The sequence below is a fragment of the Lithobates pipiens genome, unplaced genomic scaffold, assembly GCF_037356315.1.
Source record: "Lithobates pipiens isolate NorthernLeopardFrog02 unplaced genomic scaffold, aLitPip1_a1.2 Scaffold_13, whole genome shotgun sequence".
NCBI lineage: Eukaryota > Metazoa > Chordata > Amphibia > Anura > Ranidae > Lithobates > Lithobates pipiens.
Window position 1 is genome coordinate 240,896,531 of NW_027507718.1, and position 27,961 is coordinate 240,924,491.

Sequence of the window (27,961 nt, forward strand, 5' to 3'; positions counted from 1 at the left end):
TTAATCTCACCGATAATCGGGCGATCCCTACTTTTGGTGGTATTTGATCACCACTGTTTTTTTTATTTTTTGCTATAAAAAAATAAATTCTACTTTCAGTTATAAAAACGTAGCCAATAAAATCGAAATGTCTTCATAAAATTTTAGGCCAAAGTGTATTCTGCTCCATGTCTGATAAAAAAAAATCCAAATAAATTTAAAAAGTATGTTAATTGGTTTGTGTGAAAGTTATAGCATCTACAAACTATAGTATACACATATTTGAAAATTGATCAATCCTAATGTACTGACGGCCCATCTCATTTCTCGAGGCCCTTAAAATGCCAGGACAGTATAAATATCCCCCCAAATGACCCTTTTTTGGAAAGTAGGCAGTCTGAGGTAATTAGGAGACATGGCAATTTTTTTTTAAGTTGTGATTTTTGTCACAGCTTGGAAAATGAAGAAATTAAAATAAAATGTGGGTTTTTTTTCCAGTAGAATTATTTTTTTTTTTTTTAAATGTCACCAGTGCAGTACAACATCATATGACTGGTGTGGTGGTGTTCTGGTTGACTGGTTAAAGAAAAATTGTCCGAATAATTTTTTATTTAAAACCGTTGTGTTCATAAAGTGTGAAGCAAAAACACCCAGTGACTAATTCCATAGGAGAGCAGCCCACCATCACAATCAGACTGCCATCCTCATATACAAAGATTGTAGCATTCCCATAGCTCAAAAAACGTCCAAGCATGGAGACACTGGGAACCCACCGTAAAAATATGTGTTTCATCTGAACAAACTCCCGGGGAGCCGATGGGAAGTCATTGCCATCACTCTTACATAACCGGCAGCTCTAAAGCACCACCCACTAAAGGAGGAACTTGAGCCATCGCATCTCTTAAAGTGAGGATTGTACAAAACCAATGTCAGACCTTTTAATAATCTGGGAGGTCAATTGTGACGGTGAGCTGCTCTCCTATGGGATCACCAGGCGTTTTTGATTCCCACTTTATTAGCACAATAGTGGCAAGAACATTTTTATTTGTATCTTGGGTGTCTAATCACAGACTTACCAATTGTCCCCCACATATGCATGTTCTGTATACGCATTCACTGTTTGCAAAATCTGACAACAATCTGTCTTACCTTTATTGCTACTGGGTATATTGTGCCACCTATTTCAAAACTTCCTTTTTTAAACATCATAACTGAAGTGTTATTAATACAGGTTCCTGCAAAAAAAAAAAAAAAATATTCACTTTTGCATAAGAATAAAAAATACAGAAATCATTTATTAAATAAACCATTAGTTGTTAAAGACTCTGTCTACTCAAAATAATGCTTTGTCATACTTCACCATGTAGTTACATGAAACAAATTACCACTGTAGTAGGGAAATCTTCCCAAGAGGATGCGGACAGCAGAAAAAATAAATAAAAAATAGACAGGGGTTTTAACTATTCTAGAATTCATCAAAAAATAAATAAATAAAAGTTTTGGCTTTAGATACTTTAAGTCTGCTTAATCTACCCTAAGGATATAATCAATCCTGACAGTGTTGGACTGCTAGAACATACATAATTAAACTATATCTACATAAGCACACAAGGTTTAATGGTTAAACACCATGCTGCCTGGGAGATTTATTCACACTTTTATTTGAAGCCCAAATCAAAGAAACCTAAAAATCCTTCCTTACAGTGGGGCTGTACCTGCACTGCAAGTGTTACCCTGCTTAGTCTATTGGACAGTAAAAACAGATTTACTAAGCCAATCCTCTGCTTCCTTAGCAGACAGCGCTCTCCCGTGTTCTGGTATTGGATTGTCCCTTTGCATCCTCACATCCATTGCAGGACTGTGGTCACAACGTGAGCCTTGAGGTCTGAGGACCTTAGACCACCAGAGCATTGGGGGGGAGTTTGGAGGCTGCAGGATCAGTCTAGCAGTGCAGAGGAGTCAGCAGGAGAGGAGGATCAGCTTTAACCATACTGCTGTATTAGCAGAAAAGCAGGTGCAATCGCCAAAAACCTTGATGCACCAGAACTTTGCAAGACCTGTAAAAGTGGAGCTCGTTTGTGCTAAAATTTTTGTCCAGAGTAGCCAGAAGTGCACTAAAATGAATATAAATTAAGCTCTCAATGTGACCTGAGAAGCTGAATGCTTGCACATTACCCATTACCTTCTGAAGCCCACAGCATAGCTCTAATATGCAAATACCAGCTTTCACTGGAGTCAAAATGGATTTCAGTGTATGGACAACTTTAGTCTCAGTGTCCAGAATGATCTTACAACATAAATGCAAAAATTCACCCCTCTGCGATATCTAGGAAGAAATCAGCACTGACAGATCCAGCATATTCAGCATTCTGGAAAAAAAATTGATGACGCCTACCTTCAGGGAAGATGAGAATTGGTAGTTTTTCCTTATCCAAAGCATGAGCTCGCAGCCTGTTTAAAGAACAACGAAGTGCAGTTAAAGACCATGCAAATGCTAACAATAGATTTCTCTTTTGGACTGTGACAGCATTTTATTATATATATTTAACAAGTACAAAAAAGATTGCTGTTAAAATTGTATAACTTTATAACAGATCACATTGTTCCCCGATGATGTCTTCCTGTTATACCGTAGAGATGACAGCGGGGTGTTACAGTATGTAGCCCTGACAGCGTTTTGCAATCCTGTCTTAGGGTGACAAGGTTGCTTAGTACAGCAAGTTAATTGCAGGATTACCAAGTTAAAAGAAAAGAAAATTAAAAAAAATAAAAATAAAATCGGCACCTCCATAAAATGGTCAGCAGAGGGAAGCATGACGTGCTCTAGAATTTCTTGCTAGAAGGCTGCACTGACTTTGGCCTTGATAAAACAGTGGACCAATACTAGCAGCAGACATGGCTCCCCAAATCATCACTGACCGTGGAAACTTGACACTGGACCTCATGCAACTTGGATTCTGTGCCTCTCCACTCTTCCTCCAGACTCTGGGACCTGGTTTTCCAAATTAAATGCAAAAATGTACAGTGTCAGTGATGATTTGGGGAGCCTGGTCATCTGTTGGTGTCAGTCCACTGTGTTCTCAAGTCCGAAGTCAGCGCAGCCCTCTAGCAGGAAATTCTAGAGCACTTCCGCATCTCCATAAAAATGGTCAGCAGAGGGAAGCATGAAGTGCTGTGGAATTTCCTGCTAGAGGGCTGCGCTGACTTTGGACTTGATAACACAGCGAACCGACACCAACAGATGACCAGGCTCCCCAAATCATCACTGACACTGTTCGACACTGCAATTTTTGCATTTAATTTGGAAAACTAGGTCCCAGAGTCTGGAGGAAGAGTGGAGAGGCACAGAATCCAAGTTGCATGTGGTCCAGTGTCAAGTTTCCACAGTCTGTAAAGATTTGGGGAGCCATGTCTGCTGGTATTGGTCCACTGTTTTATCAAGTCCAAAGTCAGCGCAGCCTTCTAGCAGGAAATTCTAGAGCACTTAATGCTTCCCTCTGCTGACCATTTTTATGGAGATGCCGATTTAATTTTCCAGCAGGACTTGGCATCTGCCCACACTGCCAAAAGTACCAATACGTGGTTTAATGATTATGGTATCACTGTGCCCGATTGGCCAAACTCGCCTGACCTAAACCCCATAGAGAATCTGTGGGGTATTGTCAAGAGGAAGATGAGACACCAGACCCAACAATGCAGACGAGCTGAAGGCCAAGGGCTTCTGTAACCAGGGGAGGGCTGGCAGCCTTAGGCCTGGGGGGCAAGTCTAGTCAAGTGGCCCATTAATCCACGAATCAGCTCACCATCACCAGTGCCCATCAATGCAGCCTCACTAGTGTCTATCAATGCAGCCTCATCAGTGCCCATCAATATAGCCTCACCAGTGCCCATCAGCTCAGCCTTGTCAGTGCCCATCAATGCAGTCTGTTCAGTGCATAGGGATTAGAGAGAGAAAAGCCGCTGGATAACAGAGTGGAGATCTCCCGCTTACCCAGTGTGGCTGCTGTCATACGAAGTCCTGCCTCCTGGACCAGGTTCTATGATAGATGTCATCAGTGTGCCCTTTATCATAGGACATCTTTGGCTTCCTGACGGTACAGAGGTACACGTCACAGAGGAGCCGATGCACGTACCCGGTTGCTGCGATGTCTGCCGGGCACCCGCAATCGCTCATGACAGAGCAGGAATGTGGATCTGTGTGTGTAAATACACAGATCCACGTCCTGTCAGGGGAGAGTAGACAGATTTTGTGTTCCTAGTATATAGGATCGGTCTCCTCCCTAGTCAGTCCCATCTCCCCCACAGTTAGAATCACTCCCTAGGTAACACATTTAACCCCTTGATTGCCCCCTAGTGTTAACCCCTTCCCTGCCAGTGATATTTATACAGTAATCAGTGCATTTTTATAGCACTGATTGCTGTATAAAAGTCACTGGCCCCAAAATAGTGTCAAAAGTGTCCGATCTGTCCACCACAATGTCAGTCACAATAAAAATCACAGCATTACTAGTAAAAATAAAAACATTCCATAAATCAATAACCTATTTTGTAGACGCTATAACTTATTACTGCTTATCGCAATTTTGTTTTACCAAAAATATGTAGAAAATTACACATCGGCCTAAACTGAGTAAACTTTTTTTTTTTTTTTTTTTTTTAAGTTGGCATATTATAGCAAAAAGTAAAAAATAGTGTTTTTTTAACCAGTTCCCGACTAGCGCACGCCGATGTATGTCGGCAGAATGGCACGGGCAGGCATATTGGCGTGCAGGTACGTCCAATCTTTAATGCCGCCCTGCCATCACGAGCAGGACCCCCGTGAGTCCGGTTGCGGGTCCCGCGAACTCGATCGCCATGGGCATATCCACGATCATCTTACGGGGCGGCTGAACGGAGAGATGCCATTGTAAACAGCATCTCCCCGTTCTGCCTAGCAACAAGTGACGCTGATCTCTGCTCCATGTGATTGGAGCAGAGATCAGTGTTCACTAAGTGAAAGCCCAGCCCCCCACAGTTAGTAACACACCCCTAGGAACACTTAACCCCTACACTGCCCCTACACTGCCCACTGGTTAACCCCTTCACTGCCAGTGTCATTTACACAGGAATCACTGCATTTGTATAGCAGTGATTACTGGATAAATGACAATGGTCCCAAAAATGTGTCAAAAATGTCCGATGTGTCCGCCATAATGTCGCAGTCACAATAAAAATCGCTGATTGCCGCCATTACTAGTAAAAAAAAAAATGTATTAATAAAAATGCCATAAAACTATCCCCTATTTTGTATACCCTATAACTTTTGCGCAAACCAATCGCTTATTGCGATTTTTTTTTACCAAAAATATGTAGAAGAATACGTATCGGCCTAAACTGAGGGGGAAAAAAAAGAAGGTTTTTTTATATATTTTTGGGGGATATTTATTATAACAAAAAGTAAAAATGCATTTTTTTCTAAATTGTCACTCTATTTTTGTTTATAGCACAAAAAATAAAAACCGCAGGGGTGATCAAATACCACCAGAAGAAAGCTCTATTTGTGCTAACAAAAGAATGTCAATTTTGTTTGGGAGCCACGTCGCATGACCGCGCAACTGTCAGTTAAATCAACGCAGTGCCAAATCGCAAAAAGTGGTCTGGTCTTTGGCCAGTAAAATAGTCCAGGGCTGAAGTGGTTAAAGTTGGCACTCTTTTTGTTTAAAGTGCAAATAATAAAAAACGCAGAGGTGATCAAATACCACCAAAAGAAAGCTCTATTTGTGGGAAAAATTAATTTGGGTACAACGTTGCATGACTGCACAATGAAAATTGACCTGGGCAGGAAGGGATGAAAGTGCCCGGTATTGAAGTGGTAAATTTTTTGCGCCCAGAAATTGCTATTGGGCCACCTGCAATAGGGACTACATGTCCCACGATGCTTTGCAGCTGCTAGAGGCTTGGCTGATGGGCTACCAATGAGGAAAGCAGGGGAGGGAACAGAGTGGGCGGCTGCTCACACATGCTGCAGTGTTCGGAAGAGAGGAGGGGGGGGGAATTCCCCACACGAACCGATAGGTTGGCTCTCACTCCACCGTCAGTGAATGAGTGTGAGCGTGACCGACGGGGAGGTGCGGGAACAGAGCGGCCTCCACTACATAAGTGAGTGTGAGTGCCTCTTGAGTTTCCGCGCCCCTCCCTCTGCTTGCAGCCCCTGCCGCGAAAATTATTATTTTTTTTTAAATTTAAAAATCGTGAGCGGCGGCCGCCGGCCATTTTACGTATATTGTTAGGGCAGCCTAGGGGGAAATTGCCACCCTGCCCCCCGGCCCAGCCCGCCCCTGTCTGTAACACCTCAGCAGTGCCAATGATCTCCTCCATGCTATGACGCATTGGTGCGCTAATTCATGCAAAAGAAACCCTAACCAAGTATTGAGTGCATACTATACTGTACATGGGCATACTTTTCAGTAAGCCAACATTTCTGTATTAAAAACCCCTTTTTTAATTGGCCTTATATAATATTCAAATTTTCTGAGATACTGAATCTTGGGTTTTCACTAGCTGTAAACCATAATGAACAAAATTAAAATAAAGAAAGCACTTGAAATGTATCACTCTGTGTGTAATGCATCTATGAAAAAAAAAAAACCTTTGAGTTTCACTTTTTAAATTTAATTACTGAAATAAACTTTTTGATGATATTCTAACTTTATGAGATGTGCCTGTATATACTGTACATTCGCATCAGTACCTGCCATCAAGGCGCTTACAATCCAAGGTCCCTAACTCACATTCATACAAACACATACTAGGAACCATTTAGACAGGAGCCAATTAACCTACCAACATGTCTTTGGAGTGTGGGAGGAAACTGAGTACCCAAAGGGAGAACATGTAAACTCCAGGCAGGTCATGTCATGGTTAGGATCCGAACCAATATCCCTAGTGCTGCTAGGCAAAAGTGTTAACCACTTAGCGACTGTGCTGCTCATTTTTTTTCAGATTATTTCATAAGAACAATCTTGTAGCAGTGATTTGCCACAGATGCAGTATCATTTTTATTATCTGCATCTCAGTTGCTTTTTGCAGCACCGAAGCTGGAAATAGAATTGCCATCTTCAGTAGCTACACAGGTTATTTAATGCATGTGCTCGTGATCATTACACACCAATTTAAAAAGACTAACTCCATTTTTAAGACGATATAATGTTACAATCAAATTTAGGGTGAAACATGGTGCCAAGCAGACCTCCCTAAACCCAAAAGGCCCCCCTCTGACAGCATGTGGCAGTTCTTCTTTCCTGAAGCAGCTGTCAGAGTTGAAACTGGCAGAGATTTGGGAATGAATAAAGTACAAGTCGGAACTTCCACTGCGGCAGGTGCACTTGTAGTTCTCAAAGGAACTCAAGAGCAATGATCACCACACTCTTACTCCATTGGTATAAACGAATTCTTGGTATAAATATAGAACTTAAAAGGAGGAGTCTGCAGGAGCCTTGCATTGCACCTGCAATCCACTGATCACAATTGCAATGTTTTCTTTGCAAGATCGATTGCAAATAATATAAATGCCCTTTTTTTCAGCAAATATATGTGCATTTTTTTATTTTTGCAAAAAGTGGAGCCGTGTAGAAGTGTACTATGGTCAGCTAAATATGCATCTTAGCTAGCTACAAATTGCCAGATAAAATAGGCAGGGAGATGTGTAGCTGCAACTCTGTTAGAAATTTGCTGGTGTTTGGGTGGTGGCCCTAAATGTGCATCACCACTAAATAGAAAATTGACAGCTAATAGGATCTTGGTAATGGCTGTGATCAATATCATTTGTGAAGAGCATATTTTTGGATAAGGAAATGGCACATTCTAGTAAAATACATGATTATACCTTTTTGTCACTAGGTGGCGGTCACGCATCTCAGAACGTTCAAACCACACATGTGGACATGCTCTTGCCATAGCTCTTTGGATAACTCCCATAAGTCCTCCATGAACCTGTCCAACCTGAATAACAAGACATAGCTTAAAAAAAAAAAATCTAAAGAATTGAAATGGCAACAATATGCATTTAACTTCTGAGTATCAAAACTATGCAGCAAGAACATAAAGACGCAAAGGCAAACACTAGAAACAAACAGACTCGTATACTCTTGGTAGTTTTAAGCTCCCAGATGTAATAATAATAATAGGAATACAAATAAGAAAAGCAGCACGTACATCACATAGCAAAACCCTACTGCAATAAAAATAAAAATCCATTTTATTAATCCCTTTCTACTGGCAGGAGCTGGCCCTTTCAAGTTCCACACTTAAAGTGCATCTAGCCAAATCCCAAAATGTAATATATTGCTGCTTACTAGTTCTTGTAGCAACTGCATTAATTTTCTCTCTTCAAGCTTCTTTCACTTTATTTTCAACTGGTAGTGTGCAGAAAATAGCTAGGAAAGAAGGTAATGCTCAGTGCAGCACAGGACACTGCATTTCTGGCAAGAGTTACAGGTATTTTCTGGGGGAAAAAACACTAATACAGCCATCACAAGGACTGTAAACTGCAATATATTCGATTTTATTTTCGTTCGAGTTGAAAGCCGGAGGCCATTAGGCAGGCTCTTGTGTCAGGTGAAACAATAAACGGGTGACCCCAACCCCCTCTGACACCAAAGGGGAAGCCATAGGGAACTCCCAATGCGTCAAAAGGGGGGTGGGGACACCGGGTGGCCCCGCCTTCAGTTATAAAAGAACTGTCACAGAACAGAAGTGTCACACAGCAGGAACCTCCCATTGAGGCGGATCATCCTGGGGGCAAAGCGGGGAAGAAGAAGCAGGACGAGAAGATCGGAGGAAGAACCAGAGGACCGGAGGAAGACGCAGAGGAAGAAGCGGGGGAAGAACAGAATGGAGGAAGAAAACGTAAGGAAGACCAGAAGGTGATGGAAGAAGAAGCGGGGAAAGAAGACATTAATAAAGGAATTGTCAAAAACAGGCTATTGCCTTTAACATTTTTGACACACTTTTTGTGAAATGGTACTCCATTACCAATTCACACGGGGGGGGGGGGTGACGCTGGGATCTGGGGGTCCCCTTGTTAAAGGAGGCTTCCAGAGTCCGATAAGCCACCTGCCTGCAGACCCCCACAAAAACCGTGCAAGGGTTGTGGGGATGAGGCCCTTGTCCTCAACATGGGGACATCCTCCCCATGTTGAGGGCATGTGGCCTGGTACGGCCTGGTACGGGACGCTCTCTCGTCCCCCCCCCCCCCCCCTTTTCCTGTGGCCTGCCAGGTTGCATCCTTGGATAAGGGTCTGGTATGGATTTTTAGGGGGACATCCACACCGTTTTTTTTTTTTACATTTTGCTGCGGGTTTCCCCTTAATATCCATACCAGGCCTGAAGAGCCTGGTAATGGACTGTGGGGAATCCCATTCCATTTTTTTCAATGACTTTTATGTCTATTGCAGAGAGCTGACAATTCATTATAGCCATGAGTACTTTTAAATTCCTTTTTTTCCCCCTTTGGAAATGTCATTTTGTGCAGGGACTGTTGTAAACACGGGAAACTTGCGCCACTTTACAGGCATATTAGAGACACCCCCCAGGTACGAAATTTAAAGGACTATTTTGCTTTTATTGTTTCACTTTAAGCATTATTAAAATCACTGCTCCCGAAAAAACAGACGTTTTTAAAACTTTTTTTGCATTGATACAGGTCCCCTGGTGCAGGACCCAGGTCCCCAAACACTTTATGACAACTTACATATAAAGCTTTAAAATTAGCACTTTTAATTATTAGGTTCGTGTCCCAGAGACTTTAATGGTGTTCGAACAAATTTTTTGCATGTTCTGCTGTGAACCGAACCGAGGGGTGTTCGGCTCATCCCTACTGGTCAGCAACTACAACATCTTACTTCTGTGCTTGCCAATAATGTTTTCTCCACCAAGTACTAAGTCGCGTTTTGCTTAGGGATCACATACTTATTTCACTCACTGAACTGCATCTTAATTTATAGAATTAGTTTTGTTTTGTTTTTCTGGATTTTTGGATGATATTCTGTCTCTATCATTTAAAATAGACCTATGATAAAAAATGATAGACCCTTTATTTCTTTGTAAATGGGTAAACTTACAAATTCTGCAGGGGATCAAATACTTATTTCCCCCCTACTGTACATACACATACACACCCCTATTGATCTCCATATAAACATATACATGCACTCCCATATACAAATTCTCACAGTCTGGCTGTCACAAGGCTCTACTTACCATAGCATAGCAACCATCATTAGCCAAGATAATTATATCAATTGGAGATGTGTGGTTGGCAACGCAAATCCCTCCTTTCTTGGGTCTGTTTTCTCTGAGAAAAAGATGTATAGCTTAGGTGTGGGCTATACAAAACATATAATATTAGACTAACAGAGGACCAACAGTACTAAAATAAACCATTTACTGGTACAAACCTCATGTCGCAACTACCAATATTCCATTACATGCGCGGGCATATATAAGGTTATTGTTAAGTTTGTTACATGAACGAACACTTCCTTGTGAGAGGATGTATACAGGAGAGAACTGTGATGCAGTCCAGGGCATGGGAATGCTGTAGTGAGGACTTGTTGCACTATGTAATCCACTTTGACAGCAGCATTACCCTTTAATGGGACTTAATGTGGTTTCTCACAAGGATGGACTTTAAGGCAGGCCATAGATTATGGGATTTTATTTCCTGCAACTATGGGTTGAAGGAAAGCAAAATCACTAAATTCTTAGATCAGGCCCTGTCATAGCACAATGGTTATGGCTAGTGGCTATAGCCACTCGCAATAATCGCATGCGAAAAATCCAACATGCTGGTTGTACCCAAGTCAATCGATGGAACCACTTGGGTATGATCAGTCTGCCCATAGATGGATTGCATCTCGGCTGGTGCCTGATAAAGAGGCCAAGGTTCTATGCAGCTATGGCTAGCTTAATGGTTACTGGAGAGAGACTTTTCCTAATATAAGATATGGGCAGCATCACAAAAGGGGGGTAGCACAGCCAGTTGCACCATCATGTGCCCCATTGTTTGTGTCAGTGGAAGAGATGATGCCCATCACTGGTGTCAGCAGGAGGAATAGAGCTCCATCATTGGTGTCAATAAGAGAAATATAGACCCATTGTTGGTGACAGTGGGAGGCCATCGTTCCATCGTTTATATCAGTGGAAGTAATTATGTCCCATTGTTGGAGTCAGTGGAAGGAATGGTGCAATATCATTGATGTCAGTGGGAGAAATACTGCCCCATTGTTGGAATCAGTGGGAGGGAATAGTGTTCCACCATTATACTAATTGGAGAAATATGTCTCATTGTTGGCATCAACGGAAGGAATAATACCCAAAGGGCTGGAAAAATGCAAGCCAAGGGTTGCATCCGGGCCATGGGCTGCAGTTTGGCGACCACTGGTATAGAGTGCACTGTATCATGAAGAGCTGGTGGAGACAAGTAGTGTTACTTTCTCAAAATGACTTCATAGTTTAGTGCCAAGGCATGTAGAAACAGACTTATGTCGCTGGCTGAAGAAAAGACCACCTATAGTATCTATAGTAATTATAAGCAATAGTGTTTTTAAAATGAGCCAATCTCTCCATGGTGTGTGTCTACTCCTTGCATTGACTCTCCTCTCCTCAGGCTAGACAAGTCAGAATGTTTTTTTATACTTTAGATAGATATAGATAAGCAACAGGAGCTGATCTATGGAAACATATGAATGGTCTTCACCCCTGGCTTTGAGATTTTATGGTCTGGTAAGCGGGTATTATGTCTGTACACAGGTGATGTTGCTCCAGATAAGATCTCACTTTTGTTGATGGATGGTGGCTATGTTACATATTTACTGACAAGAATTCCACATTCTATCACTTTCAATTTTTTGGACTTTTTTCATTTGGATACACATTATATCGTTTGTACTATATGGGTTAATTTTATTGGTCATTCAGCGTGACCCTGTAGATGTCAGGTTATTAAAAACTACCGGAATTGGCAGCATGCTTCGGTGAAGCTACTGAAAATGGCAGGTCTTTTTTTTATTGGCGCAGGCCATTTTAAAAGGACCAAACTGCCAGACAATTGGTGAAAATTCTTTACTTAACTTACCTAAGAGGGTGAGGAAGGCAGTGTACTTTCTTTTGTCAGTAAGGTCTTGTACTGACACGCATGCCTCACTGCATGCTATGTAAGCACTACCAGCTCCCAGACATATCCAGTGCAAGTGCATCTGGCAATAATTCATCTGTTTATATGCATAGTCATTTACTCTTATAACACAAAGTAACTGTTTCTGGGGTGGACATCACACACACATATTTTCTTATTTAAAGGGTAACTTCACTTTTGTAGGGGAAAAAAAATAGCAAAGAAAAAATAATATAGGATATACAATTGCAACACAAGTCACATTGTAATTGAATGTTATTAAAAATTCTTTCGTTTTCAATGTGCAGCTGCTGTAATTTTCTGAAAATGCAATGCAATATGGCTACTTGGAGTTCTGTACACAGAATGTGTACTGGACACACCCAGAAACACACATTTCCTGCTTGTGTGATTGTCTTACCAATTTTCTCAGAAGTCTGCCCAAGATAAAAGTAAAAATTCAGCCATCTCCCGAAACATAATTTTTGGTGAAATAAACCCAATAGGAACATGTCTAAGGGGATGCAGGCCCAACAGATTTCCTCATTAGTGCACTGCAGCTGCACAGCCGATAGATAATTATGAAACCACTCCCATTAGACCCACTCAGCACTGAGGAACAAACAGTGATTTCTTCAGAACAAAGGGTAGGAATCTGCAACAAAGGTTGTTATAATCCTTGCAATGTACATAGATCACCCAGAGAGGATGTTTTTCTCAACAAAAAAGTGGAGTTACACTTTAAAAACTATGAGGTACTGAGACCAGGTCTTCTTCATGTTAAATAAGCATTTATAGTCTTATTGGCTTACTTGTTATGATACTGAATTGCGCTGGAAAGAGCTCTTGCACAAATCCGACAGCAAACCAGGTGCACATTCTCACTGAACCAGTCCTTCACTCTGTAATAAAAATAAATAAAAATTCCAGAAAACTCACATAAAAATTCAAAATAGATAGCTTAAATTAGGAACACTGAGAAAACATTTTCAAAGATATTTTAGGCAAGTGAATGTTCAAGTGAATCTAAACTGTGAAAAAATATTGATGGCAACATATAGTAATGACCTGTAACACCCTCCTAGATAGGTGCTAGGATAAGTTAGATTTAGTGCTGGCTCGCTGTGTTCAGAGGGGCTGTATTTTTGTTTGCTAGGTCATTTTAGTTTGTCTCACTGTAACCAGTGTGGATGTAATTGTTGTGAATTTTGATTTTTAATCAGTGCAGCTGCATGTGATTAATTAGGTTTACTCAGCTTAGAGAAATACCTTAGCCCACGCTGATCCAGAATTAGATCCAGGAATTCCATTTGCCTGGTTAGAGCTAGAGCAGACTTTTTGAAATTCAGAATCCAGCCAAACTCAGGTAGAGTGTGAATGGTGATCACTAGGTTGTCCATCAGGGAAAAGTGAGACTACTCGTAGGAGATCATCCAGACAGCCAACCACGGCAGTCCTCACTTGACTCACTAGATCCAGAACTGGAGCCCTTTGTGACCACCTGGTGGGAGGAAGCTAGGCGAGGGGGAGAGCAACAAATTGGTAATGAGCATCCCCAACCACAAAGCGCAGAAGTGCTGGTGCCCAGCACAGATGACATGTAAATACATGTGAAGGCCAGTGGAGTCCAGGAGATTCCCCTGAAGAAATGCCACCCTTGAACCAAAGCATTCCATCTTTCACAATATAATTCAGGGCCTGAAGTCTAGGATCGGCAGGACCCCTTCTTTGGAACTGTAAACAGGCTGCAGTAAAATCCACAGAACCTCTCAGGAGGACAGAACTTGGGCTATCACACCCCGCCACATAAAGAGCTCATAGAAGAAAAGGGGAGAGCTGGAGATTGGAAGGAAAGCCTGCATCCAGTGAACAGGAAATAACTCAATTTTATAGCCCAATGATATCAGTTGTCTGAACCTAGTTGTTGGGAATCAGGGAAAACCACTGGTCTGCAAACAAGATGACTCCCCACCCTGGCGCCAACTGGTGGAGGCAAACCTCCACGCCGTGGAAGGTCTGTTTGAGGGCTGATTGGACTTGCAAGAGCAGGAGCATTTTGGACCTCCCAGGAGAGCCTTGAAGGAACAGGAGCGCCTGTTTGAAGAGAGCGAGGAAAAAAAAAAAAAAAAAAGCTGATGCAGAGAAAGAGGGACACTGCTGGCACTGTGGCTCCTTGCCCCATCTTAGATTGCATAAGAATGGAACCCTTCCCTCCTGTTAAATGCTAATGGCATCCACAGTGGCCCCAAAGAGCCTTTGCTAGTGCCTTCTGGTCCGCTGACCGAACCTTAGGCAAGAGGATTTGGTGCAGGACCACAGCTGAGACGGAGAGCTGGAAAAGCAATGGAGCTGCATCCAAGGATGCGACAAACACACATACTGGAGGCCCTATACGAGTTGCCCTGCCACCTGTTCAAGTGTTCCAATCCATCTCCACTCTATCCAAAACCAAATAATGTTTTGCCTTTAGTTATACTTTAAAGTGGAACTGAACACAAAAAAGTTCTTTGTTATAGGGAATATCTGGAAAAGGTTAATTGTGCTCAAGCAGTATAAAAAAAAAAAAATGCGTACCCAGCTTTAGTTAAAAGCACCCACAGAGCTCCACCCTCCTAGTTGCCAGCCCTCCTTCATACTACCACCACATCAGTCCTCCTAAAGGTGGGCACAGACAGATTGAAATGAAACCAGTTCAGCAAAATTTCAATCTGTGGCTCTCCCCCTTCCTGTTCGACAGAAGTCAATATACCGATCAAATTCTGTCTAATGGTCATGCTAGAAAACTCATTTAATCAGTGGCCAAAGCCAAATGGTTGCAGCGACTGTATGCGGTGCATACTAGCTCATATTGCCTTTGCCTTATAGTTTTTTTTCTTATGGGTATACAACTGCTTTAACACCTTCCGCCAGGCCTCCAGACCAGGATAATAAGACCCCTTATTGAATGCCCAGGGTACCATAGCTTCACTTTTTATCCAATAAGGGAACTTATTTCTACTGTTCCCTTATGCAACTTGATCATTAACCTCCAGCAGTGAGTTTGGTTGTCATTTTCTTCCACGTACCTACTAATGGAGATTTCAACCTCAAACTGTGGCGACCTAGTGCCCAGCCTACACAAATAACATTCCTTCTATACTCCCAGACCAGAGTTGGTTTGTTTCCTTCCTAAGCGGATTCAAGAGTTGTTTACTTATACATTAAGTCATCTTGAGACTTGTTTTACAGTTTACTGCAGATTATGCCAATTTAGTGGCTGTCGGAATCCCGAGACAGCTCACTGTGCCTCCACTTAATCCTCGAGTACCCCACATTGTTGTTTGGGTACACTTTGGAACCTTTTGTACCCATCAGCTGGTGGTTTTCCACCACCCCTTGGATACTCCCTCCTTGTAGGAGCCTCCTCCTTACTTAACCTAGCGCTTCTGCCTCTCTCCTCCTCCATTCTTGCCTACACACTCTAACCAGCTCCTATCGGGCTCTTGACCCAGTCTTCGATCCTTCCCCCCCCCACCCCTGCCTTTCCTATCCCACCCCCTTCTCCAGAGAGGGTCCCCTGGCCTTTAAAAGACAGCCGCACTACCCTCTGACTCTGCCCAATCCCCATGATGGCATCTCTGAATAATTTGACACTCAATTTACAAGGCCTCAACTCTCCCTCAAAAACGCAGTAAAGCTTTCTGATCCTTCTCTGCACTTTCAGCACCCAGAGGGGCACTAGATTATACTCACTGGTCTCCTGTTAGACAGCGAAGTCACAATCGTCTCATATTCTGCTCCCAACAAAAACCCACTGTCATTTCTCTCCCATTTGTTTTTGTAGTAGACTCCCATAAACTTGGTATGCTCCTGATCTGAGGCAACTCAAACCAAGTGATAGACCCGTTCATAGATAAGTCCCAGTCCCATCCACCCAACGTCGCTCATACCAGCAACTTCTAAACCACCATTCACTACTTGATACCTACAGAACCCTACAAGATGACCCCACAAACTGTTTTCCTGCATAGACCACCTTTTTGTAAGCATAGGTACCTCTGCGCTTATTTAAGATTCACTCGGTACCATGCGGATGGTCTGACCATAATTCGGTCAGGGCACCTCCCTTGTTCCAAGACCTAACCACAGAACCCGTTACCTAAATGATGGCTTGCTGGCCAACCCTATCCACCAACAAGCAATAGAAAACGCTATAAAAGACTATCTTACAAACAACGCGTCTTTAGACACAAATCCCCTGACTTTATGGGAAACTGTTCATCAAAGGGGTTTGCATCAGCCAAGCATTCCACCAATGTAGGGTGAAGCGACAGCTTCATAAACGCCTAGAAGAACCCTTCTATAAAAGCCTTGGAGACTTTCCAAATCTTGTTAACTAAACAAGACTAAACAAAACTTTTTTATATGAAAAACAAACCAGATACATTTCTAGCCCTCACATTACGCAAAGCTGATTACACCCCAAAGCCAATTCGACTAAAATTAACCAAAGCTACCTACTCTAGTAACCCACTAAAAATTTTACATGGAGTTCACAGAAAAAAACTCTGACTTGTACAGAGTCCCTAAACACATTTGACCAATCCTGCTTGGACACACTACTGTCCTCCATTCACCTCCCCTCCCTCTTCTCACCGAGAGACCTTAGACCTGTGATGGCGAACCTTGGCACCCCAGATGTTTTGGAACTACATTTCCCATGATGCTCATGCACTCTGCAGAATAGTTGGGCATCATGGGAAATGTAGTTCCAAAACATCTGGGGTGCCAAGGTTCGCCATCACTGCCTTAGACCAACCTATCACAACTGAAGAAATTCTTTCCGCAATAAAATTACTAAAACCATGGAATTGACCGCGCCCACATGGTTTCTCGCCCACTTACCATAAACGCTTTGCTGCTCTTCTGTCCCCCCGTATGGTTGCAGCGTTCAACTCTCTCAACGGCCATTTTTTCCGCTCTGAATCCCTTACCGTATCCATCTCCATGATCCCTAAGTGTTGGAGAGCAACATGATCTAATGTCATATTTCTGGCGTTTCTCTATTAATGTTACTGCGTTTATGGGTAACAGTATTTTGGTATTATCCAGAGTTTGAATTGGAGCTGTCATAAATCCATTACATATCCGTTTCCTATTCCCAAAGTTCACCCAGGCTGATCCTTGCAATTCCATGATTTTAAAAGGGTTTTTTCCTGGATGATACCAGGTCTGGAATTTAGCAAGTTGCACATCAAGTTGCACATCAAAGCTTGGTAGCATATCAGAATCAGCATCTGTTTGCTTGGCTCCGGGAAACATCTATTGCTGCCAATACATTTCAAGTAATCTTCAAAGATCCATGGCTGCAAGGATGATAGAGGACGGTGAGTGACAAAGATCAAAGGATCACGTAGGCACCCAGAGATGATATATGGACAATGCTACCCCTAGAGGAAGACAGTTCTGAACTGTTCCATAGGCTCCTTGGCCAATACAGCAGAATGGACAGTCTGTTGAGGAGTACTGCCCTGTAGATATTGATTTGTCGAAAGTCTAGATGGAATGGCACTGGGGTTGAGTTTGGATGGTGTATGTTTGAAGTATAAAAGAGGGCAAACAGGAAGGAGTTCGTCCCTTTTTTCGCTGTTCGTTCAAGCCGGGTGGCTGTCTGAGCCACCCGGATCTCCACAATTTTGAGCCTGACGATACAAAGCCTCGAGGAAAGCATTGCGATAAGCATCTTTGATATTCTGATCCGATGTGTTTTGTTGGTATATGTTTGTAATATCTATTCAGCACGTTCATGTTAGCATTTACCATTTTCTTGGGAACTAAAAAAGAATGCGTTTGATTAAGCCGTGTACTTCATTTCATAGCAAACCTTGGTATTATAGTGATATCAACAGTAACATGATCAGAGTGTTAATAGACTAGCTAACTAGGGTAATTAGAGGAGTTAATATATAGGTGCAATAGATAGGGGGAATCCGTAACCACCCTTGCCATCCTGGTCTTATCTAGACTTCATACTATGCCGTTGGGGGTTCAGGACGGATGATCACCACGCTGTATCAAAACCCCAAGGCATATGCATCTTAATCAGGATTTTGTTCTGACTCCTTCCTCAGCGGAAAGCGGTACCCATTAAGGCTACCCTCTCTCCTCTTCTTTTTGCCCTAGCAATCGAACCCCTAGCCCTGCTCATCCAAACTAACCCATAGATACATGGTCTGGAATTGGAATTGGGAGGTAACCAGCACAAACTATGCAAGTTTGCTGATGAGGTCCTAATATTCCTCACTTCCCCCCTAATTTCAGCACTGAATCTAATAGACACCCTTTCCAAATTTGGATAAGTGTCTAGCTTCATAATAAACCCACAAAAATTCAAAGCTTTAAACATCTCCTTGTCGCTCAACATACAGATTCAATTAAAGGACACTCTTCCGTATACCTGGACAACCACTCATATCTCCTACTTATAAAAGAAAAGGGGGGGGGGGGGGGGTGAAGAGAGGCACTTCTCGAAGTGTAGTATGTAAACATTCCTTGTAATAGGAAAAAGGAAAAAATTGAAAGGAGATTTTGTTCAAGAGTATATTTGATTATCAAACATAACAATTGTTAAAGCGGGAGTCCACCGGGACTCCGCGTTTTTTTTTTTTTTTTTTTTTTAAAAGCCAGCAGCTACAAATACTGCAGCTGCTGACTTTTAAATAGTGACACTTACCTGTCCAGCGCGCCCGCGATATCGGCACCCGAAGCCGATCGCTCGCTCGGCTGCCGGGTCCCGCCGCCATCTTGGGTATGGGAATCAGGAAATGGAGCCTTTCGGCTTCATTTCCCGGTTCCCTACTGCGCATGCGCGAGCCGCGCGGCGCAATCCGGACGGTCCCCGCTGCCTCTGGGAGCTGTGTGTTTCCCAGCAGGCAGCGGGGCACTTGCTGAAGGGGGCGGGCGCTTGCGGAAGAGCGCTAGCCCGGAAGTGGGTGCAGTTACCTGGATTATCCAGGTAACTGCACCCCCCTCCCCCCTGAAAGGTGCCGATTGTGGCGCCGGAGGGGGGGGGGGGATTCCGATGAGCGGAGGTCCATTTTAGGGTGGACCTCCGCTTTAATATTACTAATACAATACAGTAATAGTAACTTACAGGACTGAGCAAGTCCTGATGTGGATGGAATATATAAAAGTAGCAGAACCTAGTGCCAATGACGTCATCCCGCTTGTCATGCCAGGGTCTGTGGTGAGCTCGACTACACAGGATTGTGCTGTATAACGTGATGCTCATTTTTACTGTGTGAGTATGTGTTTACTTTTGCTATTTAATAAAAGTTTCAGAGAGCACTACTGGTTTCCCTTTGTTTTATGGTCATCTACCTGACTGGCTGATGTACGGAGGAGTGGTGGAGAAGTAAATGTGGAGAGCCAGCCTTCGGGGTTAGGAGAATGCTTTTGACCTCATATTAGCTTTGAGGTCATAATTGAAGGTGAGCAGATGTGTCACCGGGTAGAGTACTTTCCTTTCTACTTTGTGGATCGCTGGAATTAATTTTCATGGAGGACTCTGAATATCTAACTGTATTCTGGCTTGTTTCCCTTCACTTATTGGATCCTATTTCACCTGGGACTCATTTTTATTGTCTACTTGCTACACATTTAATTTAGTTTAATTTTACATTTGTCATGTTCTGTGGATTACATATGATCCATGTATAATACGCATTGTTTATTTACTTAATTTGTCAGAGTTGTCGCCAAGCTTACCGATGCATAATATGGTTGCTGAACTTGATCTGGGCATCCAAGCATCAGATACTCTGGTCACAAAAGGTTACGGTACACAATCTTGAAATGACTTGTATACAGGACAAACCACAGTTCATTAAAGCCCAACTGAGCTTGGGTTTAAAAATCAGCAAAATACATTCCAGGTGCATCAAAGCAAAGGTGTGCAGTCTTAGACCCTTTTCACACTGTCGGCGGTAAAATGCCACTATTTTTAGCTGCGTTTTACCATCAGATTTGCGGCGCATTTCGGCTGCTAGCGGGGGGCTTTTAACCCCCACTAGCGACTGAGAAAGGGTTAAAACTGCCCGCAATAGTGGCGTTTTGCCCGCAGTATAGCCGCGCTGTCCCATTGATTTCAATGGGGAGCAGCAGTGGAGGAGCGGTAAAGACACCGCTCCAAAGAAGCTGCTGGCAGGACTTTTCCTGACGTCCTGCCAGCCCGAGGGCTTTCACAATGGAGACAATGGAGCAGCTGTTTGAGGGCAGATTGCAGGATCTATTTTTTTAACGCTATAGCGCCTCCAAAACGCCCTCAGTGTGAAAGGGGTCTTATGGTTCATTTTCTTTAGAAAGTAACCACAGCCGGAGTAAAAAATAATAATAAAAAAAAAAAACGTTACTTGCCAGCAACCTGTAGAGAAGACTCTTGCTGTCCATGTAACTCCTGCTGAGTAAGACCTATAGCTGTGCAATCAGCAAAGTTCCTGCTAGCTGGTAATTGGAGAGCTGTAGTTATGACTCAGCAGAGGGTTATACCTTTGCAGAAAGACCATTGCTTCCACACATAGAAAGGGTCCTTTTCTTTAGCATGCTAGTAGGAGATAGGCTTTTGGCTGTACTTGATTTCTAAACAACTGTTGTCACTCTGTGCCAGGATCAGTGCATCACTGTTAAAGCGGGAGTCCACCGGGACTCCGCGTTTTTTTTTTTTTTTTTAAAAGCCAGCAGCTACAAATACTGCAGCTGCTGACTTTTAAATAGTGACACTTACCTGTCCAGCGCGCCCGCGATGTCGGCACCCGAAGCCGATCGCTCGCTCGGCTGCCGGGTCCCGCCGCCATCTTGGGTATGGGAATCAGGAAATGGAGCCTTTCGGCTTCATTTCCCGGTTCCCTACTGCGCATGCGCGAGCCGCGCGGCGCAATCCGGACGGTCCCCGCTGCCTCTGGGAGCTGTGTGTTTCCCAGCAGGCAGCGGGGCACTTGCTGAAGGGGGCGGGCGCTTGCGGAACGGAGGCGTAACCTACGCTCGTTCCGCAGAGCGCTAGCCCGGAAGTGGGTGCAGTTACCTGGATTATCCAGGTAACTGCACCCCCCTCCCCCCTGAAAGGTGCCGATTGTGGCGCCGGAGGGGGGGGGGGATTCCGATAAGCGGAGGTCCATTTTAGGGTGGACCTCCGCTTTAACTTCTTTTTTCACAGAACTTTATTGAAGTGTCACAAGTGACAGTGAGCTTAACCTTTAAAAATCCTATTTTAAATTCTAAACATTCAAAGAGTTTTAGATTTCCTCTTCAAAAAAAAACGAACAGTACGTGAGAAGAATTTCTGCAAAATGCATGTAGCACCCTCTACCTTTAGGTAAGTGCTAGAATAGGATTTTTTTTGGGTGTAAGGTGTCAGTGTAGGCAAATTTAGAAGTTTGGCTGGGCTCTGAGGAAGAAACGTGTCAGCGGCCGTAGCTCCCGTTATCTCCTCCGTGACCTCTGGAGTTCATTTGTCCTAGACCTATTGCTGTCATTCAGAGACTATTTACATTACAAGATTTCTATAGATGTTTGTGAGTAATTTTATTTTATCTACTTTTAATAAAATGCATCCAAAGGGATAATGCACAAGGCTGGTGCATCTTTTTTTATTTTTGACTGTTAAGGTACCCTTATTCTTGAGGGTAGCAAGGCCTGTGACATTGATCATCATGATACATAGACATGTCTGGTTATCCACTAGTGCGCAGGAGAGTTTGTTTTCTGCTAGCAAATTTAGACAGGCCTGTGCTTTGGGTTAGGCCTGTTTGTTCTGATTTGAGATTGGGAGTGTCTAATGTAGTGGTGGGTATGACCACCTGTGCTCTGACTCAGAGGCACCTTCCCTGCTTTCAGAAAGATTTTTCTGGAACAGGGGTTGGATCTGAAGTTTGAGTGACAGGCAGCTCATGTGAGGAGCTCTGGCCAATTCCCATTTGATATTGCCAGGGGGCAGGCCTCCCATACAAGCTGGGGTCACATGCTGCCCGGGAGTTCTGATGGTGCAGGAAAAAGGAGCATTGAGTATTAGGTAGCTGCCACAGGGCGTCGCCACATAGGGGCATGCCAAGCGCGGAGTGATGGAAACACCACTTATTACTATGTGCTAGTCCGTCGGGGAGAGGTACTGGGCATCTCTGGCCTGGTAAAGCACTCCAGTAATGCCTTCCAAGTGACTGTGTAGCTACCAATTCACTGAGCCACCGAGGAGAGGTATTGCATGCCTCTGGCTTACTAAAGCAACACCATTCAAGTACAGCCAGCAAACTGCGGTTATTCAGAGTGATCCCTTTTTGTATAACTGGAAGTGACGATAAAGGAGAATAGCAGATTTGCAGTAGAGGAATTGTACAAGGAGAGAGGAATCTATAGGAGAGAGTGCCGAGGAAGAGGAGCAAAAGTCAATGCTCTACAAATGTGATGACAATTCAATAAGTGCTATGGGCATAGCTTCCTTTACCCCAAAAAAGTTGTATCCTGTAATAAATGCAACAAAACTACGCAAGTGACTGCTCATAGTCTCAGAAGTGATAGATGGGGGTCTGGCAGCATGGTGATTTGGTGGATCTTAGTAATTAGTAGTAACCAACCGCTACATACAGTTAAAAAAAAAAAAAATCTTACAAGGGAGATTGTAAGTATTTATTGATGGTCTATATAAGGCTTCCATCAACCATAAAAATATATAATTTCTTGTCAAACGGTTTATCCACTTTAAATTCTTGCTTACTGAAGAAGCAACAGCATATACCGCATAGCAAATTCTATCTGTTCTTAATTTGTTTACCTGCCGTTTGGCAGCTGTCCAACAAGTGTAGCTCCCACGACCAGCCAACTGATCCCAATAGTAGCCAAGGTAACCCTGAAAGACAAAGAAAGGTGCAGTCTTTTCAACAGACCATTTATCCCATGCAAACAAATATAAACCACACAATCAACGGATATGACAAACACCACCATCATAATGAAAATTGAGCAACCAACAGGTAGAATGTAATCAAATTTTGATTGTGTACAGTCAAATGTGTCTCAATCTTCTAAAATAGGGTCCAGTTTGTGAAAAACCTGAATTCAAGTAAATTTAAATGGGTATTAAGGTGGAACAAAAAAAACACACTGACATAAAACTTTAAAAACATAGGTATTGCCCTTTGGGACTTTATATGAGGACATAGAATCTTGTCAACAGTCTAAACCGGATGGTAAAAAATAAATAAATAAGGAAGAAAGAACTAAAATACTTACCTATCTGGAGAGCATGCTACCATAGGCTCCCTTCAGTGTCAGCCTTAAGCCTCAAAAGTTTACTGAAGACATTCAATTTTCAATTCAAATTTTTTTTATACATTTTTTTAGGCCCCGTGCAGACTTCTTGCATTCCAGGCTTTTGTTTCTGAGAGCATACCATCCTAAAATTTACTCTGCCCACAGCTAAATGCCACAGCCTCATGCATGGGGGATAAATAATCACTGTGCATGGGACCTTGGTAAAAGATTATAGATTTTCCTTAAAGAAAAACCAAATAATTGATAATTATTTGGTTACTTTTGAGTGACAGAACAGCAAAAATTGCATGACCTTGTGACATATGCCCATGTGCCGAACACAACACCGGAGCACATTTGCAGAGGCTACCAGGTTTAACCACTTCCAGACCAGGCCTTTTCTGTCACTTTTTGTTTATTTGTAACAATCGGTATTTGCTAGAAATTACTTAGAACCCCCAAACGTGATATGTTTGAAAGCAGAGGCCCTACAGAATAAATTGTTGGGTTTTGAAATGTATTATGTCACCCGAACATGTAGAAAGATATTCAAAGTTAAAGGCTTATTAGCACCCCCCTCCTATTCATCACACTTTGCATCACTTTGAAGAGTTTCTTTCAGTGGTAAGAGACACACACACACACACACACACACACACCTTTTTACTTATTTGTCTTAGTCTATTTTGTATGAAAAGATTTATATTTTTCTTCATTTGAATCCAATTCTGGTGAATTAGGAGACCTTCCCGAAGTTGAAGAATGTGAATGCTTTTATGCCAATGTGTCCTTTAGAGTTTTAGGTCTATGTTTTATAAAAAAAAAAAAAAATCTCTCTATCGAGATCAATCTCTCATATATATATATATATGCATTGTAGAGGGTGACTCCTCTGCATTGACTGCCTTTCTTAATACAACAAAAAGGAATTCACTTTTTTTATAGCAATTAAAAAAACCTTACTGAGCCCTGGTTCCCATGCAAAATCTGCGGCAATTGCATCATCCCAATCGGTGCAGCGCCGCACAGATTTCCAAAAGTAGTTTCTGTACTACTTTTGGAGATTTTTGGGTGCCATTTTCACCGACATCTGTGCAGAAACCCGCACAGATGTCTCTGAAATCGTCCCCGAAATTGGGACTGACATGAGGGAGTGAAATTGTGCAAGTTCAGCTGAACGCAAACAATTTAATTCTCTTACTCAGTGTGAACCTAGACTAAAGCAAAGGCCAACGTTTTACGTTTAGCCTTTGTTTCCTTAGCTGAAGCACAAAAAAAAAAAAAAAAATTGCCACCATCACAAAAAAAATAAAATAAAATAAAAACTATTTTCTGACCCATGCATGGAGAAAGGCAGTGCTTGGAGAACTGGAAATCAGATACGGGCCTGATATATTGCCTGTGTCGCTAGCATTAGGGACTAGGCCCTTTTTTGACTCCGCATAGTGCCATTGGGTATATTTAGTTGCAAAAGAACTGGAAAACTCCATAAAGAGGATTGTATAGTAACTTTTGATCCCAAAAGTCAAGGGCTGCACACAATGATTTTTCTTCATTTTGTGTGCTCAAAAATGCACTGGATGATACATTCCCCTGTGATTTGAAGGTTAAGGTGAACATCAAGGGGGTTATTTACTGGGAGTGCACTTGGAAGTCACTGTAGATCCAAGGGGGACATGCAAGGAAAATAAAAAACAGCATTTTAGCTTGCACGTGATTGGATGATAAAATCAGCAGAGCTTCCACTCATTTCAGATCTACCCCTTAGATTCAGAGTGACTGCACTTCAATGTGGATTTGCCTTTCGTAAATATCACCCCCCCCCCCCCCCCCCCAAGTCTGAACGCAATATAATTCCTAAAAGGACAAAAAAAAAAATGATACCATACAGCACTAAATATGACATGCCTCCAGAAGAAAGGCTGAAACAGTTAGCAAATTTTAGAGAACAATTCTCCACTAGTTAACCGAGCAAATAAATAGGGAGCAGAATAAAAACTGATAGTGGACTACATAACTGCTAAATCCCCAGTACCATCACAAGACACACTGACAAACAGATGATCATTGTGGCTACCTGTAGCATCTCAACAGACCACCTGCATGGCCCACACCAGGTTACTGAACATCAAAACCTTTTGCTGCCCTCAACCCAGATTCTTTAGCAAGATTTCCCTATGATCATCATCTGAAATTCCTCTACCTGAGGTTCCAAAATTAAAGGTAAAGTGGGGGGACAGGAAACCGTACCACCATTAAATGAGAAAAAGAAAAAGAATGAAATTCTTCTGAGGTTAGCCTTATAAAAAAAAAAAAAAATGCTGCTAATCTACTGATACAAGTAACGTGCCCCTAGGCTTATTAACACTTTAAGGTGGTAGCTAATAAAGGATTCTTACTATGGTTATGAAGGCAAACAATTGAATAAATATATTTAGTCACCACACTAGTTGTCCTAGTCACAGTGCTACCTTCCACCTAAAAGTAGGATTACCAGAGTTGAGATTCTATTGTTAAATGAGTTCAATAGGGGTGTACTAAATTACGCAGGGTGCTGAAATAGCTGTACTGCAACATTTTTACACATTTCTGATTTACAATCGCTGTATGCGTTAACCACATAACTACAACAATTAGATTTTAATTTGCATATTCTAAGCATCTTAAGTTACATTTTGGTTGCCTGGTATGTATCCCACAAGTATACCATCAAGTAGGACAGAGAGGAGGATAATTTCATATTTCAAAACTGAGAAATCATGGAACCCAAAAAGACCCAGACTGGCAAATGCAAGAAGGTCCAGTTAATTTGAGAGAATCAATGGGCGGATTTAAACAAAGAATACATTTTAATGTAAAGCGCCTTTAATTGGTCCAAATTACATAAAGCCCCAATATTGAAATATTATTTAAAATACGGTCACATACAAAAGACCAAGGATGGCATGCCAGGACTGTTATCACTCTTGACCCATCACTTCAAGTTGAAACTTAACAGGCTCTTACCGTAGTGGTAAAAGGATGCAATATCGTATGAATACTCCAAGTACCCAAACAGTTGTAAGTCGGAGGCTGATATACTGAAAGTTGTAGTTTGTTCTCGTTAGTAGATTCCAAGATATCAGCTCTTCAGAGGAAAATCTCTGAGTGACCTCATCGTCCACAATAGCTTCAACCCCTTTCTTGGAGAAGTAAAAGGCATCAGACAATTCAAAATCCCCACTCTGTAAGCACTGGCTTCGACTTTGCCTCAAACCTACAATTTCTTCTTCCATGGGAGACTCATCTCTCTGTATGATGCCTGAGGAACACATAAAATAAAATTTTACATTCATTTTTTTGTCTGAAAAGCATGTACTTAGACACACAACACTGTCGAGTGGTTTCTGTAGACAGACTAGCTCTCTTCACAGTAAAAGTGTCCCATATAGTGCAGTTCATTTATTCGCACATTCTTGAACATGAGTAAGAAAAAGTGCTAAAGGTTTTTCTTGATCCCAGGATTTGTGTGGATTTTTTTCAAAGTAGGTTTAAACCCAATCACTAAAAACTCATAAGCTATAACATTGTAATATAAGTCCAAAGGTCTCTTCACTCTTTAAATCTGCAAATTGCATTAAAATAATACTTGGCAATCCTGACATGAAAATGAAGGTGCTTATTCAAACACTTCCTGTTATGAAGTGACAACTGTCTGCCAAATATGCTCCTGTGTTGCAAGGGACTGGCAGAGAGGGGCAGCAGTCACGGATCAATGTATTAGTCTAGCAGCAGCATTCATAATAGACTGAAGGGGGATAGCCTGCATAAGGGTAGGCCATTAAGGAGAGAGAGTTGCAGTAATCAAGGGGGGAAATAATCAAGGAATTAATAAGTTGCTACACGGTGTCATTGGTCAGGAAGGGTCAAATTCTGGAGAAGTTGGAGGTTAAGGCGTCAGGATTTAGCGATTGGATGCAGGGGCTAAAGGAGAGGCGAGTCAGGGATTACACCCAGAAACCTGGCATGTGTGGAGGGACCAATGGTTATGCCGTTGATCCTAATGGTAAAGTCATGGGGAGGGGGGTACCAGGAAGGAGGAAACATACCAAGCTCAGTTTTAGAAAGTGATGCGACATCCATACCGATACGTCATTCAGTAAGTTTGAGATCCATGAGGAGATCGAGGGGGTGAGTTGAAAAGTGGAGAGATAGCTCTGGGTGTCATCGGTGTAGAGGTGGTATTAGAAGCCATGGGAGGTTATCAACTGGTTCAGGGACGAAGCCTTGGGGTACCCCAACAGAAAGAGGAAGAGAAGCGGAGGAGATGGAGTTGTAAGCGACACTGAAAGTGCGCTGAGATAGGTAGGAGGAGAACCAGGATAAAGCAGAATCACGGAGGCCAAGGGAGTGTAGTTTGCCGAGGAGGAACAGGTGGTCAACTGCGTCAGCCAGCAGAGAGGTCTAAGAGTATGAGTATGGAGTAATGTTTAAGCAGTTAGTAGGTCATTGGTGAGTTTTTGTAGGGCAGTTTCAGTGTAAAGTTGTGGACGGAAGCTGGACTGAAGG

General features: G+C 42.5%; 1 protein-coding gene across 1 annotated transcript in view; it reads right to left on the reverse strand.

Annotated features, from left to right (window-relative positions):
* GPAT3 (glycerol-3-phosphate acyltransferase 3) overlaps nt 1-27,961 on the reverse strand; it is an 87,753-nt gene that overhangs the window by 8,838 nt on the left and 50,954 nt on the right. The window contains exons 3-9 of the mRNA XM_077476416.1: nt 26,420-26,714; nt 22,935-23,009; nt 12,946-13,035; nt 10,219-10,312; nt 7,844-7,959; nt 2,375-2,430; nt 1,129-1,214 (exon numbers count right to left, since the gene is read on the reverse strand). Of these exons, the coding sequence (XP_077332542.1) occupies nt 1,129-1,214; nt 2,375-2,430; nt 7,844-7,959; nt 10,219-10,312; nt 12,946-13,035; nt 22,935-23,009; nt 26,420-26,714 (812 nt within the window). The remainder of the gene's footprint in view (nt 1-1,128; nt 1,215-2,374; nt 2,431-7,843; nt 7,960-10,218; nt 10,313-12,945; nt 13,036-22,934; nt 23,010-26,419; nt 26,715-27,961) is intronic.